The sequence below is a fragment of the Dicentrarchus labrax genome, unplaced genomic scaffold (genome assembly GCF_905237075.1).
Source record: "Dicentrarchus labrax unplaced genomic scaffold, dlabrax2021, whole genome shotgun sequence".
Lineage (NCBI taxonomy): Eukaryota > Metazoa > Chordata > Actinopteri > Moronidae > Dicentrarchus > Dicentrarchus labrax.
The window spans coordinates 14,970,082-14,987,082 of NW_026136708.1; the positions used below are offsets into that span (position 1 = coordinate 14,970,082).

A 17,001-nucleotide genomic window follows, 5' to 3' on the forward strand; every position below is an offset into this window, starting at 1 on the left:
ACATAGAGAATGTATGGACCAACGGCAATAGCACATCCAGTATATCTTTGCAAGAGCAGAGAACTGGTCTACTACAATAAGATGGGCTCCCCATTCCCTCTACTGAATCTGAGGTTTAGCCAATGGCAGAAGCCAGCTTCCAGGACCGTGGCAGAAGTTAATACCCAGAAGTTTCGAGACCCAGTTTTCAGAGGCAGGGGTCAGAATGTCAACAACCCCGCTTCTTCCTGCCACCTAAAAAGAGACGCACAATGTGCTGAGGCGGAGCATAATCGGTCCCAGTGGGTGCGAAATTGTGCCTTACATGAGACAGTGGTACATAGATGTCTTTCAATTGCTATTGCTTTGGCTCCCGACCCAGAGCCAATGTGCCTTTAAAAGACGCTACAAAGAACCGTTGCTCTGGAAAGTACAACTTTGAGGGAGGTAACCGGGACAGACAGTCACAAATTGTTATTTGTAGATACAAAATGCGAGAATGTTGAGTCATCTCAAATTGTATATCTTTGTGTGAAAGTAGGAATGGGTTTTGGCTGGGCTCCATCTGTGAAAGAAATGGGAAAAAAAATAGGCTGGAAAGTAAAAAGGATGCCTTTGTTGACTTTACCTTGCGTGCTGCGTGAATGTCAAAGAAGGGCTTATTTCGGACACTGAAGGGCTCCTTGGTTTTGTCAATCTGTCCGGTCTTCATCTTTTCCATCCGGGGAGAGATGATCTCCTTTTCTATGCATAACAGCCGGATATTGAAGTCACACTGGCCAACAGGCTGTCCCTGAAACACAAAAAAACAAACACCGTTATCTTAATGTACCCTAGGAATGAACTCATTTAGACACACATGACAATCATGTGTACATTTTACTGTAAAGATAAATCATTGTTATCAATATGAATACAATTAATAAACCAAACTAATACAGAATAGTCTGTATTTAGACTGAACCGTGCGTCTAATGTACATACTAAAATAAATTTCATTTGGAAAAATATTCTACAGATGTAGTTACACAGTTAAACTTCCTGTGAGATAGAGGGATAACACAAGATAGAGATTTTTTTCAAAGTGGACAAATACCGCTACACCACTGTCACACAAACTCTGATATACACTTTATGCAGCTTTTTGTTGGAATTGCTTCTACAGCCTGACATGTGAGAACATGGTGAAGAGCCATACAGAGACTATTAGAGATGAAATGATTAGATGATTGACAGAAAATTAACAACATGGAAACTATTTTCACATTTTTAAGTTAAAAAAAGCCCCAAACTATCTGGTTCTAGCTTCTCAAATGTACATTTTCATATTTTTGCCCTCTATTATACTAAACTGAATATCTTTGGTTTTTGATTAAGTTAAGCGAATATGTCAAGTTGGGCTTTGGGAAACTAATGGCATTTACTATTCTGTGGCATTTTATGGAATTTTATAATTTAAGTCAATTGATAGGTCAAACAAATAAACAACATATGATACAATGAGTAAATAATTAAAATAAGCATTAGTTGCAGCTCTAATTAGCAGGCAGAAAATTAAAGTGAGTATAAGTATATTCATACAGCGGTTATTTCTTTAATCTCCTTTATAGATGAGCTGTGTGCAGGTCCCTACAGTTAGCCCTGGACAACACCTTGACTTCAGTTGAGCTCATGGGAATATCAACAGTAAACAGTCCAGTGGAATCAGTTTTTTCTTTGTCACTATGACAACAGCTTCTTTCCATCCCTGGGCAGCCACACACACTTGTTCTAAAGCTAAAGCTATAAGCACAGCGACCTGAGCCATCACTGCCTCTCAAAAACAGACAGGGCCACTAAGGCAGAGCAAAGGTGCCCACAATCCCATCTGGCGGACCACTGTGACTGTGCTAGTAAGAAATACAATACTTGAGTTCCTGCCCCTGGTTATTAATAAAGAAGCCTGGGTGGAAAATTACAACAGCAAAGTAACAAATTAAAAAAACATGGCCGTATGACCACTTTAAAAGTGGAGGCAGAGGAGTTGTGTGTGAAAGCGCCCCAGTGCAGCACGGCCAATTGACAGTCACAACCACGTATCTCTGATGCTCAATTGATAAAAGTGATTAAAAATAATGACTCACATTTATCGGCACAAAAAAAAGAAGAAGTAAATGATAAGTGAGATTTGAAAAACTGCCAGTTGGACATGGACTAAATACATGACAACAATTTGACATTTAATATTTCGCACAAGTTATCAGAGAGAGAAAAGACGGAGCTCAAACTCAGCAAACAAGCTGCCATTTCATTTTTTGCCAAGAGCAGGAAAAAAAAGGAATAAGAGGCAAAATTATCTACGTCTCCTGGCCATGATGAGTGGAAAAACTTATTTAAAAATGCCTTCCATACACCTGAAATCATTTTTCACTTTTCTATCTCTCAAAAGTTAATTTTCTTGAATAAACTTTTTAAAAACTTTGTAAAACAGAGAGCCAATGAACACCGTCAAACAACTGACTCTTTTCCATTCTTGGTTTTGTTTGCAAAAGATAAACTTAATTGTCTGTTGAGTAGTAAAAAATATTTATGGAAAGACTATTCCTCAGGCTTTTTCTTGTTTATGTAAATTATCTCGATGTAATAAAACATTTATATTTTGGTAGCTAATTTTTTTTTTTTTCCGGAATAATTAGCAACAATTTCATCAAATCAGAAGACCCTCTCCTCATGTTATATTATTCTATTATTTCCCCCTACAAATTCAGATTCATTTTCTGTTGATCGCCTAATTCAGTCGACTAACCAAACCAGACAAACCTTTACCTTCCTTTGCAAATTCCAACATTCCGCTGTCTAATTTTAGTGATTTGACATGCGTGCGTTGTTTTTACCCTTTAAAAACCTTGCTCAAATAAAATAAAAATAAAAAACTATATAGCGAAACATCCACACCTTTAATGTTCCTACACTAGTGGGTTTATGGATCGATATTCCCTGATCTATATTGAGAGGCACTGAGCAAGAAGGTGTTGACTTGGGGGCATTTGTATTCTGCTTCTGTTACTGTTTGTTAAAGGCCACTTCTGAAGAGCTTTCTATGAAATTATTGGGTCATGGGGGGGAAGAAAAACATTTTTTTTAAAAGTGGATGAGGAGGTGGACGGCCAATAATTAGTTAAGATTAGATGCAATTACTCGACTGTAATGTCTTGTGAGTCATACAGCTATTCAGAACAGAAGATGAGGGCATTCTTTTAAGTATACAGTCTTATGTAAGCAAGTGCAATGCCATCCCTTATGAATGACAAAAAAACAAAAAAACATGTCTTCAACAAATTACTTTTTATACATAACCACAGAGAACACGGCTTTGCCTTCTGCGAGTAGTGATGTTGGAATATATGGGACGAAAACAGCCATTACTGTTGATGAGAATTTTGTTTATAATAAGAAAATATGGAATTACACTAATCATGTCCCAAACAATGAAATAAAATGAAGATTAGATTGGGTTCTGAGAAATGGTGAAGGGCAATTTTTATTATTTACTGCCATTTTCTAGACTAAACAATTAGTTTAATTACTCAAGAAAACAATCAGATCAATTGAAAATGGAAATAACTGTTAATTGCACTAGTTAGTATACACCTTGAGGAGGTCTAAAACAGATAAAAAAGGTAAATAGAGATTGGACTTGCATTCGTCAGGTGATCAGATCGGACTCCATTGGGACGGCCATGTTGCCGTCCCGATGTCTGCTGGATGTGATAAGCAACAGTTTGCTAACAGATTAGCCAAATGTATGCCACTGAGTCTCTGTGACTATGTTTTATAGCCTGACTTGCTTAACGCAGCCTGAACAACTCTGTCAGGATGATTTTGCAACTACAAATAAGGTCAAAAGCAAATTTAAAGTCTGAGAAACTCTCATTTGGGCATTACTTTGAGGACTTGTTATTCTTTTAGGGTGATTGCAAAAAAACACACTACAGTCTCCTGGAGCAACAGCTGGTATCATGTCCCACACATTCTGCACCATCTGTCAGCTGTGTCACCAGGACAGAACAAGATGTAAGTGTGAATGATTCAAGGCATGTGCTGTCCACGCCTGTTCAACAGGAAAACACAGCAGATAAGAATCTTGTTAATCCGACATTACTGGGAATAAAGATCAATTATGTCAGAGAAAGCACCCTGTCATTTTTTAGCTGTGGTTCTGGGTGTGAATGTGTCTCGATAGCTTACCGTCTGTAAACGACATAAACTCTAACTTGAGTTTGCCATTTATTTGTCTGTGCTGCTCCACTTACTGAATTACTGTCATCGCTGTGTGGTTAGGTCAGAGCCAGTGTTTCAACTGAGCCCAATACACCATCTTTGACAAGCTACAGCAATGTGTCAGGCTTGATATAACTGATACAAATCTATAAAGAAATGCCTTGATTGGTTCTGAACATCACCTCAGAACCCCTCTGTCTAAACATCCCCTTGTTAAATTCTCACTTGAAAGCGCTGCTGGTCTTTGTCTTGTGTGACAAAATACTGAATCTTTGGGTTTTGGTCTGTTAGGAGGACAAACCAAGCAACTGAAGTTAGTACCGTAGCAAAAAAACCAGATGGAAATATTTGTTAGTTTTCTATAATAGTAAATTGGTTATGTTGGGTTCTTCACTGCTGGTTCAACTTGGGCTCTAGTGATGAGCAGTTTTGTGACATTTCAAAGCCAAACAATCAACTGAATATGAATAGATACTAGAACGAAATCATTCGTCTTTTTACGTACTGAAAATCTCTTATTTGATCATTACATTATCGAACATGGATGTACTGATGCATTCATCACAAATGGACACAAGGCGTCAAAGATTGTATCCAGTCCAACAAGGTACAATTTAGTGAATTTTATAACCACCTTCATGGGTAAACTGAGTGTGCATAAAAAATCTATATATAATCACACATTAAATGTTAAAACACCAGAGAGCTGCAGCCTTCTTCCGGATTAAGGATAAACTCAAGAGTACAGCAAAAACATCTCTGATAAAAAACTGACAGTGTTGGGAATACTGTTAAAAGCAGTGTGACTGTCTGGGATACTTTGGAATAAATTACATTATACGCAGGTGACAAAAGCAGTGTAGGGACCAGTCAACTGAGGCTTAATTTGCAGCTTCTCTTGGGATATTTCTAACAAAAACGGAGGCTTTCAGGCTGTTTTTAACTGTTTATTACCACACACAACACCTCCTGTTTATCTTATCTGCATCATGGAGCCATAAAGCACAGGCATGAGGAGCATGACAATTGAGGCAATATTGAAGCAGATTAAAGAAAATATATGATTTATTCCCTGGAGGCTCCAGTTGTCATTTATTATCGCTAGTATATTATTATCAATTGGAAGTATGTCATTCAAGCTATGAATTCCTCTCTCGGTTTCTTGTGGTGCTGAGCAGTCTGAACCAGGATGGAAAATTAACTTTTTAAAATGTGAACATCTATCAGCCACTGACAGATAAATGTTCGAATTCACCAGCCACTCAATAGTAAATCACTGTTTTGTGTCTGAACTCTACTAGCAACTGTCATATTTTACCAGCATTTGGCTGGTGCTGATTTCCCACCCTGACACAGCAGCGTTCCTCTAAAGCCAAAAGATCCTGTCGTTACATAGGTGTAGGGCTGTTCCAAAGACAGAACGCATTTTTTTTGCTGAAAACAAAGATGAAAGCGCACCTTACCCAAAGGAGTACCTTTCCCACCATCTATTTCACCATATCGCTGAATATGAGCTGTAGTCTTAAAGCTATGGTCTTTGGCTTTGAAAGAGAATTTATTTGTGTCTACAAATGTAGACTGGCAGGTCGTAGGCCAAAATTTATGACGACGGTTGGTGCAGTTATACTGTAAGAGCCCCTGAAGCCTACTGTTCCTGCTCCTTTATGAGTCACATTAATGCAGAGTTGGGCTTACCTCTCAGATAGAGGTAGAAAAAAATAAATCCAGCTAGATCACAACGTTGCAGCAGGGTTTAAGGGGTTGCAAGATAATTTAAGGAAAGAGAAAACTTTTCCCACAACGTAAATTTTGATTCATGACTATTTTTATTTCAAATACTGAACACATTTCATTATCCTTTTATAATTAATCCAATAAAACAACATGAAAAGGGAACATTATTTGGGTGATCCGTGCCAAAGCTTTCGCAGCTTGCGGTAAGGGTTCCCGATTGATAAGTACATTAGTGTTCTGTAGAAAATCCAGTGCACCACATCAACTGTGTCCTGTGTTGAATTTTTAAGCAATGCTACAACTGAGTAGAGAGCATTGCTGCCTCTCCAGCTACATTTTAGAACAATTATCCCCATAATAACCACATCATTTCCTTCATCGACGTCCACATGTTCAACCACGTGATCAACATAGAAATGAAGGTGGAGACTTGTGCTATAATAACAGAATGAAAGTGGCTTGGATGCATTTTGATTTATGAGCAAATTAAACTGACAGATGTTAAACGTAAAGTCATTGCTAGCCACTAGTGGCTATTACTAGCTCCAGACCATTAAAACCTTGGCACCAGCACTATTGTTCTCCTACTGTGTGCATATATATATATATCTAACATATATACTGCACATTAGATGTTAGTGTACTGCAGGAGCACAGATTTCAAAGGTACTTTATAGCAGACAGCTGGTGAGACCTGATTGCAGAGGAGCTTCAGTGCGTCATCAGAATGATGCTGCCATTGGTTTGAGAGGAATGATGCAGCCCAGGGACTACTCTTAGGGTGGAGAGCCCTGCAGAGCTACAGACTGAACCGGCAGACAAACTTGTCAAACAAAAGTGAATTGAGCTGATGTCAGTAAAGCACTCATACCTCGACAGGTAAGGTTTCTGCAGTGAGTGTTAAAAGCACTCCTTTGTGCTCAGCTGTTAAATCTGATTGAGCCAATTATCTCATCTAATTTTGTACCTAAAGTGAGAATATTTTTGGCGAGATGAAAGATAACGAGGTCAATCAAAGTGTCAGGACATAGACGTGAAAACCTCCACAGTCTTTTTCTCAAAATAATAGCTTTTTACATCAACTTGAAAATTAAGGACATGTATGTAATTGTTGTTGTGCTTTCATCACATCTTGTCAGTTCCCCCACAGTGGGGGAACTGACAGTGACTGACAAGCAACAACAACTTTCCAGGAAGACAAAAAATACTTTTTATACTTTGCAGCAACAGCGGAAATAAAAAATTCATTCCATCTCTCAGGGTGGTAGTCAGAGTCAATCACATGGTTGGAAAGGTACTGTATCCATCAGCACTTTCAACATAATAACACTCTGTAGGTTGACTAAGAACATCAACTGCTCTAACATGAACAACACAGTATAAGCTGACATAACTCATTCATCTCCATCAAAATCCACATAACTAAATAAACTCTAACCCCTTCACTGAAAGCTAAAGTACCCATCCAGGAGAGAGGACACACACGTCTCATCACCCTCTAATCAAAAGAATCCCAGTACTGTGTTTCACCTGACTTTCCAAACGAGTAAGGTGTCACGTTAGGCCATGGGCCTAGCAGGAGGTGTGTTCTCCCTCCTGCTGCATTTCCATCCTCAGTCTCCGGATGGGGCCTCTGTGCCAAGGTGCCCACCACGGATAATGGAGAAGGCTAATAATGGCCAGCGGGGATCAATACAACAACGCTTTGCTGATGGCTCGGTGGGAGTCATGTGGAGCTGCTAACCTCTGCACCACCTTACAAAGATGTTCCTCTCACCACTGGAGCCTTTATTGAGCCGCTTGCTTGTGCTGATCCTCTGATCGATGGAGAAAAGGAGGCGAACGACAAACATAATGGCCGAGGTAACACTCCCCCCTCTTATCCTGAGATATTCATCAAATGTTTATGAGGAAGACAGCAGAGGCTCGCTAAAGGCAAACTGTAGGCTCATTTGTCTCTGTGCCTCCCTGATTGCCATTAGCAGCACGCAGATCGGTTGAAGGGATGAATTAATTTACAGTTTGGAAAAGCGTTAGCAATTAAGAGCCTTGTAATGTTATCCTCGGGCTGTTCAAGTCAAAATAATGTAACAGGAGAAACATGCTAGTACACATACATAACAGCTAATTTTACATGTACATATGCACCAGAGCAGTTACTGCTGGCCAAATATAATGCGAGTAATAAACTGATCATCAGGTTCACTTCAACTCTGATGTTTAGATTAATATTTAATGAAGTTTTGTTTGTTTTTGTTTTTGTTCATAAGTGATTATCAGAAAACAGGTAAATGGAGCTTAGCAAAACCAATTTCAGGTGTAGAAGCACAAAAACTTTATAAATATTCATTATGGGTCAGACACAGTTCAGCCCAGGTGTTGTGGTTAATGTCAGGCTTTAGTGCATGACAGGGTGTGGGGTCAAGCAGAGCCGTGCTCTTTTCTCCAACATGCAGACTGCAGGATTCTCACAGGGATGACAATACTTGTCAGAGCCTGGATGAACACAGCTCTGCTGCTTGCTACCGTAAAGCTTTAGAGGAACCCAACAGGGATTTTTTAGGTTTCAGGATAAACAAATCCCGTTCTGCATCAATTCTTTTTACTGATGTACACCTTGCTCTGATTATATAATGGCACAGGCTCCTGACTACAGCCACAAAAATGGCCTCTGCCGAATCAGACCGTTGTTAACAGCTAGTAAAAAGGAAAAAAGGAGATGGGGGGGGCTGTTGGTAGACCACAGTGTTAATGGCATGCTTCCAATGTGTTATTTGTTTATTCTGTCTGACATCTTGATCTGGCAGATTTTCAGGAGTTATAGGTCAAACAAAAGACAACACATTCTCAAAGGGCTGGGCTACTCACATTGAATTTGATGATGTCGTATATCAAATAGCGGGGGACGGGCTGACCGTTCACCTTGTCGATGATCATCTCCTGCAGAGATAAAGTTCAGAGTCAGGTCAAGACAGGAAGTGTAAAAGAAGACAGTGAAAAGAGACAGTTATTGAGACAACGATACTTGACTGAGTGTAGAAGATGTACAAAATACATATTCTTGACCAGCACTCCCTGGCAGAGGAGAAATTGTATCTCAGTGGGACTTCCAGGTTAAATAAAGGAAAAATAAAATAAAAGACCTTAGTCTGGGAAGTCTTAACATGTAGAAAATGGTTCCTCTTTGAAACTAGTTATGCGGGAGGAAAACTCAGTGGGACACAAGGCAGTGAGTAATCTCCAGGGGATGTATGTTCAGAGAGGGAGATGCCTGTGGCAATGGGAGGGATAGCAAGGAATTGGGGAGGTGGGTGTGTGGTGGTGGGGTCTGAGAAGGAGGACATGAAGCAGAAATAGCATGTGCACATCCATTATGCAAGACTCTCAAGTTGAGAGTCAGGTGCAGTGGTGGTGCAGGGCACCCAACAGACACATGATAAGTTTGCAAAGAACTGTTACACAACCATCCGATGTAGTGACAGCATGCCAACGTCACCACTGCTGAAGTACTGTAAGTGAATGCAACTCTGATCCTCCACCTATCTATAAATTTGAGAGTGAAGCACTACAGTTAGAGGACTATATTTATGCCCTTTTCCCTCATAAAATATTTAGGCGACGAGCTGTGCTCTACTGCTGTAACTGACAGGTAAAAGGTTTGCAGGTGAGACACTTAAAGTAGCTATAAGGCCCAAAAAGTAATACTCATATAGCCATCATGCACCCATTTTAACCAAATGAACATACATGGTGGAGTCATGACTGAGTGACAAGAACATATAAAAAAGATGATTAATTTATTTACATTCATGTTATTTAAGATTAATAAACCGGCTTTATTTAAATTCAAGGGACTCTAGTTTTTTTTTTTAAGTTTTTTTTGGGGGGGCTTTTATTGCCTTCATTGTAGTGATAGCTGAAGATAGACAGGAAAGGGGGGCAGAGAGAGATGGGATGACACGCAGCAAAGGGCCGCAGGTCGGATTCAAACCCCAGGCTGCTGCAGCAAGGACTCAGCCTTTGTACATGGGTCGCCAGCTCTACCGACTGAGCTATCCGGGCACCCAAGGGACTCTACTTGAGTGGTACGCTTAGATGTAGTTGTAGGATGGGAACATAGATGTTTACATTCCTGGCACAGCTAATTAATGCATAATTTTTCAGTTAATTTCCTTCCCAATGTGGCCTCAAACAGGATTTTCTCTCTATTGGCCTGTGTGGACTTTATAGTTAAGCCACTTCTGTTCCATCTGTGCTGAATGTTGGTAAACTCGAGCCCTGTTGGGCTTTCACTGGGATATTTCATTTTCACTACACATGCATACACATGCATACTATATCCTTTGAACTATGTCTATGTAGTGCATATACACACACACACACAACACAGTGGAAATTAACTTTTTTGTCCACTGGCCACTGTGGCTGGTGGGTTCCAAAAACCTAGGTAGGTTGAGCAAATTCACTTGCCACTACACAAAATCAGTCATATTTTGCAGGTGACAATTTCTAACACACACAAGAATACTGTTGTGTTACTGTTTTCAAAACAGCCCGTAGAAACAAATATTATTATGTGGGTAATTTTTTTTAATCTGTCATGTCTGGGCTTGACACCCAGAGGTTGATAGCCTGTAGAAAAATGCAACGACTGTAATGTCAACCATAGTTTTGAGAAGGGACGTCTTAAAGAGGAAGCTTGAAAAAGCTGAAAGAAACAAACAAAAGTTATGTTTACATGTTTCTTACCAGCATCTACGCTAACCTCTTGTTGTTTTTGTGCGAACAATCATTTCTTAAACACCTCATCACACACATAGCATTAAACCACACCCGTAGCTCATGCAGTAGCTGCTAGAAGTTCCTGGCAGCAATACAGTGACTGTAGTGTGATTTGTTTTTGTCCCAAAATCTAGCAGTAACTTTAAGAACTGCAGCTCTTCAACATTGGCCTCACCAGTGGTGATTGGTGCCATTTTGTGTTGTGTTACAATTAACCATCTTCAATGAAAATACTTACTTAAAATTTGTATCCCTACTGGCTGACACGATTTAATTTCATATCTGACAGCACAAAAGGACCAAACATCAAAATTCACTTGCCAATGCCAGACTGGTAAAGAGGCCAACGGAGGAGCGAATGGGAGGCATGCACAGCACATTAGGAGGGGTTTGAGGGAAGAAATGATGTCATTTCAGGAGGCTGCCATCATTATGCATCTGGTGTACTGAACCGTTGCACAGACACACAGCAGTGGGTGAATTCATTAATGTGACCAAAGGAAACCACCAGGAATTCAATCTACATTGCGCATTCATCCAATATTGGAACGCAGGTTGATGTAAAGCTCATTAAAAACTCTACTATAAAACAAAATGTAAAGACAAAGACCAGTGCCTTTGGGCTAAAGATGAAACATATCAGACAACACAGCTGGGCTTCTAGAGGGCTCACCGTAAACAGCCAAACACAGCCTCACTCAACTGAGAGCCAGAAGCATCAACAGATGAATAAACCCGTCAAAACAAACCTTGTAGCAATCTAAACACACATCCACACTGCTCCTTCAAAGAAACACTAACACACTGCAATTAGATGTCCTGTCTGGGTGAGGAAACTAAATTCTCCGCATCAATCAGCAACTGCTAAGCCAAGAGGATGCTCAAACCTATTTTACATAAAATTGCTAAACTAAAAGAGAAAACAAGACCGGGAGCAAAACAAAACCAATCACAGGCAACTTATCTGTTATCTCCGGTACTGTAATACCAAACACTGCCATACAACCATAATCAAATCCAAGCTGATTACGTGAACATGCAGCAATTTCCTTGCCTATGTTTTCAGATAGGGAGTGGGATAATGACTCATGCATGTGCACCTGCTGCTGGAGAGAGTTGGGACCTGTGTGACCTAAACAGCACAAACATGCCAATAACAGTCTGAGCCCGGTATTACAGGAAGAGGATCAGTCACCAACCCCCACCGCCACCCCGGGGAGCACACTGCTGAGTGTTACAACACAACTCAGTGTAAAACACAGAGGCAACAGTGACAGAAAAACTGTAAAACATTTCATTAGCTAGTTCTCCAGGACATGGATGATCACTTTCCTGTCAGTCGTGTTTGAGAGGCTCTACTGTCAGACTGAAACATACTGTTCTTTCACCAAAGGTTTGGCAACCGATGTCAATTATCTGCTAGGTTGAGCAGCAGGGGCAGGGTGGGAATGTTACAAAGTTGGAGATAGAGGGGATGTGCAATTCCAGACAAGAGAGAAACCTTATAGGATTTTCAGGAAGCAACAAGAGAAGTTAGCATGACACAACACATCACAATCCAAAAGAATAATAAGTATTAGTAAGAATAACAACTCACCCCATCTAATAGAGTATTTGATAAGTGGACACGTGGATCCTTCCGGAAAGGAAACTCTAGGTTCGCTATGTGGAAGATCGTGTTGTCTCTGTCGATCATGAATACTTCATTTTTCCCGTTGATCAACATCATGTACCTGCAGGAGAAGAAGATGAACCATTATATAGTTTGTGCTGGTCACTGTGTCAGATAGACTCTCAATGGACTAATCTGTTAGCATGTCCCCAACGACTGACGACAAGGGCCTGAGTTGTAATAATATTTTATCACAATGTTATATAACAGATAAAACTGGTTGTGGGTTTGATGATGTTTAATGAGTTTTATCAAAAAACTGTTACAATGGTTCCATACAATAAATACATTAAGTTTTGCCATCTTTATTATCTGATATTTTTCCAGCAAGACCACATAAACAGGGTTTGTTGGTTGGTCTTTTCATGGGTGACAGTATTTAGAAGAGCTGCAATACAGAAATGAGAAAACAAATTGATATTTTACAACATTACATTTTCATGAAACACCTTTAGGTATTATTTATTAAGAAATTGCTCTCAAGTTAATCTGTTCCATCAGGACTGTGTGGATGTGATTTGATCAGACCTGACTGACCATGACCAAACAAACCCACAAACTGTCATCACAAATGCTGCTAAATCCCGATTGGGGCACAGAAATATGTAATATCAGCTTTTCCTAACTGAGCCCCGCCCACTTCAAACCAGTGATAAGAGCACAGAAAAAACAAAATACAGAAATCTCTAAATAACTTAAACTGTTCACACAGTGGCAGAAAATAGTGTGTTCATGTACGACCCCTATTAGTCATAGTATGATATTTTCTCTGGGCCTTTAAATGTGATTTTCAAAAAATCTGATTAACTTAAAGTTATGTTCACATGAATATTCATAAGTGTATAATATAATGCCGACTACAAAGTCTTAGTTTGTTTCCCTCACCGTTCTGACATTTGAAAATTGCATTGACATTAATAAAATTACAATTTGTCACAAGTAAATAAAAGCCAAAAGAATAAAGTAACACAGAAGGTTGATTAACAAGATTCACAGTGTTTTTCCAAGCTAGTAGGGTTATCAAAAAGTCGCTTCCTGACACATTTAGCTGTCCTGTGAGCCTTGTGGAGCACAGCAGCCTGTCGAGTCTCCCCACTACAATGTGTTAGCTGAACGGGGAAGTACTGCACAAGTGTTGTTGTTCATTATATGAAAGCATACAATTAGACATCACAATCAACATGCAGAATTGTGTGAGAGAGTGTGTGTTAGATTTTTTTCTCTGGTTTATCATCAACTATTATGACCCTTGTGACACTTAATTAATACATTAAGTATTGCTCTGCTTAAGTTTTATTCCTCCAGACAAACAATACTGCCTATAATTCTCTTTAATTAGTTTATTTGGAGGACTTAATATGGTAATCATACTTTAAAGCTGAATTGCTGTGAGCAAAGAGAGACATCACTTGAGATTTGGGTTTCTCTCAGAACAGCAAAACACCAAAGTCTTTGTGTATCTCTAATGTGCAAATTGGTTGTATTCAATTTAAATAAAACAAAAGTTGAAGGCGTAAGAGCTTTTATCATGTCTGAGAACAGAAGAAAGATTATCCAACAGATACCTGCTGCTAAATGCAACATATTACCAAAGCAACCACTTTTCTTTTATCTAGCTGTGCTTTCTGGGAACAATCATTGCAAACAGAAGCCTTTCTGAACAGTGTTGAACAGAAATATACACATCACAATGACCAACTTTTACTTCTCATAACTACATCAGGTGGATTTTTGATACAGAGAAAGTTTCTTAGTTTCCCAAATGCATACTGAACCATTTACAGCCCCGTGAATAAAATGTCTTACAATGATTACCTTGCACAAACACAAAAGCATGACTATCTTCAAATTGCATACATCAGTGTTTTAGGTGATTTTGTTTGAATGAGCACAAAGCTCAACTAATCCATACCCAGCCTTTGCAGGTGAGATTAAGACTTAAAGCAAACAGAAGCTAAAAACAATCTAATTTTTTGTCTCACACAAATTCAACTTCTGCAGGAATATAACAAAAGCCTCGTCTGAGAGACAACTGTGTCTCGCCTGGAAAGTGGACAAGATCAAGCGGCGGCAGCACAGGGACGGTGACTAAAACAAGCCTTCACAGCAAGTCACAGAAATATGTGCATCTTGTTAGAGGCTACCTGTAGCCTGCACACCACATTCAGATAAGCAACAGCCAGGCGTTTCTCAGCATGGGGAGCAGCTGTGGCGCTTGGCTCTAAAAACGGCTGTTGGGTCAATCTCGTGAGGTTATTGTTGCTCACATGCAATGCTAATACAGAGCATACCGGGATCAAGTCAGATACAAATCTAATCGACATGAATTGTGCAGCGATTGCCAGTGCAGGCCTGGCTCCTCTAGAACGAGCCTAATAAGTAATGTGCTTTAGAATTGTTAGCAACTTTAAAATCCCTTTGGCTAAACAAATGTAATCCACTGCAGAAGTTCTACAATATGTACTGTAATTATTAATATTTAAATGTTAAATTTTTGTTAAGATGCTCATTCCTGGGGTCATACTATTGGATTAAACTGAATTACACTGCAAGGGCTTTACTGTTATTTTGTCCATCTTATTCCCTTATTCCTCTTCCTATTCACTGTTTTGGCTTCCGTAAACGCAAAATTAAATAGAACCAATAGAGAAACTTCAAAAGACAGGATTTTGCTAGAAAATTACTTTTTCATCCATGAGTGCACTCAACTGGGAGATTCAAATCCTTGAGAGCAGTGACTGTTAGACTGTTAAAATAGCTGTCAAAATAGGCCAGCTTACCAGCATGGGTCACGATATGAACATTTGGCTGGTATTAATTTGACTCCACTCTTCCTCTACATTATGCTCACGTGTGCCAGGTTGCTGGAGCATGAAGCACAGACATTAAGACCCTTACACTTACGCTTTTAGACTTTTATAAGCCTCATACCTCCATCTTCACTCTCAGAAATACTACGTGGAGGGGGGATACCGTACTCAATTTTTCTTTTTTTGAGGCATAACTATATCCAGAGGTGAAAGCTGTAAAACTAATCTGTTAACAGTTCTTTTGTCATATGAGCTGATCTATCACAACAAAAACACCCCATCTGGACAGTAGTCATCCAAATAATTTGAAACCAAATTACAATTTCAAGCAATCATTCTTCTCTTCATGAGCTGCTCAATTTAGAAACAGTAGCCTAATATGTGGCATATAATGTAATGTCACAGTTTGATTGGGGCCAAATTAAACTATTCTAGATTAGTTATTTGTATGATGTCAGTGTTTATTAGTTATCACATTTAGAAATGTCATTATATAAATAAGGGCCTGGGATGAAATGAAGCCTCCGTATAATACATTTTGTCATTTTAAAAAGCAGTCTTGGTGACATAATACTCCTGAATAAAATCCAGAGAGGCACGAGTGCAAGCAAAGTGTTCCTACCAAATGTTTATTGTTTGATCAACGGAGTCGGCTGATCACTGAGTTGGCAGGCGCTATAGGAAATTTCAAACGAGGGACAGCAAGCAGAGAAAATCCTTGATCCTCCCTTCTGTTGGTTCCCAAAGACGAGCTGAAAAGATGGGCCACACCTAAAAACACAGGCACCATTGTTGCCTTTGTTTTATCCTCTAGAATAGTATGACTGTAACATCACCAAGCATTAACTACAGAAAGATATTTATTCAATTGCTTTGTTAACACACATTTCTGTTGGAACTGAATGTGGACAATCGCCATTTCCATTTAAATGTATCTGGATACAATGACTGTCAGCATGTGCTTTCACAATATTAGCATAACCCCAGAACTGTATGCCAATTAACACAGCAGGGGTGTTTTTTTACACTGGGACGGTGTTAATTAAATTAGGAGCCATCCTGGCCCAGCTTGGACTTAAGGCTGCTCTTGGCCTACGTCCGGTCTGGGCAAAATGGGACTCAAGATGGCCAAACAACAGGAAATGAGAAACTGTTGTGCCCACATCTTTACAGAGACCTGCTCCATCAACATCCAGGATCAAGAACTCCACAGGCGGAACATGTTCTGAGCCAACAGACTGCAGAGAGTTTCTCCTGTTTAAGAAACAGGATGCAGCAAATGTTTGGCATTTTGCTTGACAAAAGACTTTTGACTTAAATGTTTTATATTATTTAATGCTTTGATTAATTGGTGAAGTATATTCCATCATTTTGTTTCCTGGTTGATAAGAACATTTTCTGGAGTGGGCTTTTATCTTTGTAGCCTTTTCAAGCATGTTGTGAGGAAGAGCTCAATCATAGTGTTCATGGCTTGACTGTAAAAAGAAACCTATTGACAAATGCACATTTTTAGCGATCTGGTGGCTTCATTACACACTTCTTACGAACCCAATTACACTTTGCTGGCCTGTGGCACTTTAACACAAAATACCAAGTGGGGCATAAAGCAGGAAGAACTAATGTCCTAATGAGCAACTGCAGTCCTGCTACGTTTCCAAAGGTTAAGTATCCTAATCAATACCACTGAAAACGGAGGCTAATTATCTTGTAACATTGACAAATTAGGGAACTTATGCCATGAAAACAGGTAGAACACTTTGATGG

The 17,001-nt window shown here is 39.5% G+C and overlaps 1 protein-coding gene across 2 annotated transcripts in view; it reads right to left on the reverse strand.

Moving 5' to 3' along the window:
• rngtt (RNA guanylyltransferase and 5'-phosphatase) overlaps positions 1–17,001 on the reverse strand; it is an 80,734-nt gene that overhangs the window by 45,974 nt on the left and 17,759 nt on the right. For both annotated transcript variants that reach the window (XM_051408747.1, XM_051408748.1), the window contains exons 9-11: positions 12,353–12,488; positions 8,842–8,913; positions 608–772 (exon numbers count right to left, since the gene is read on the reverse strand). In XM_051408747.1, the coding sequence (XP_051264707.1) occupies positions 608–772; positions 8,842–8,913; positions 12,353–12,488 (373 nt within the window). The remainder of the gene's footprint in view (positions 1–607; positions 773–8,841; positions 8,914–12,352; positions 12,489–17,001) is intronic.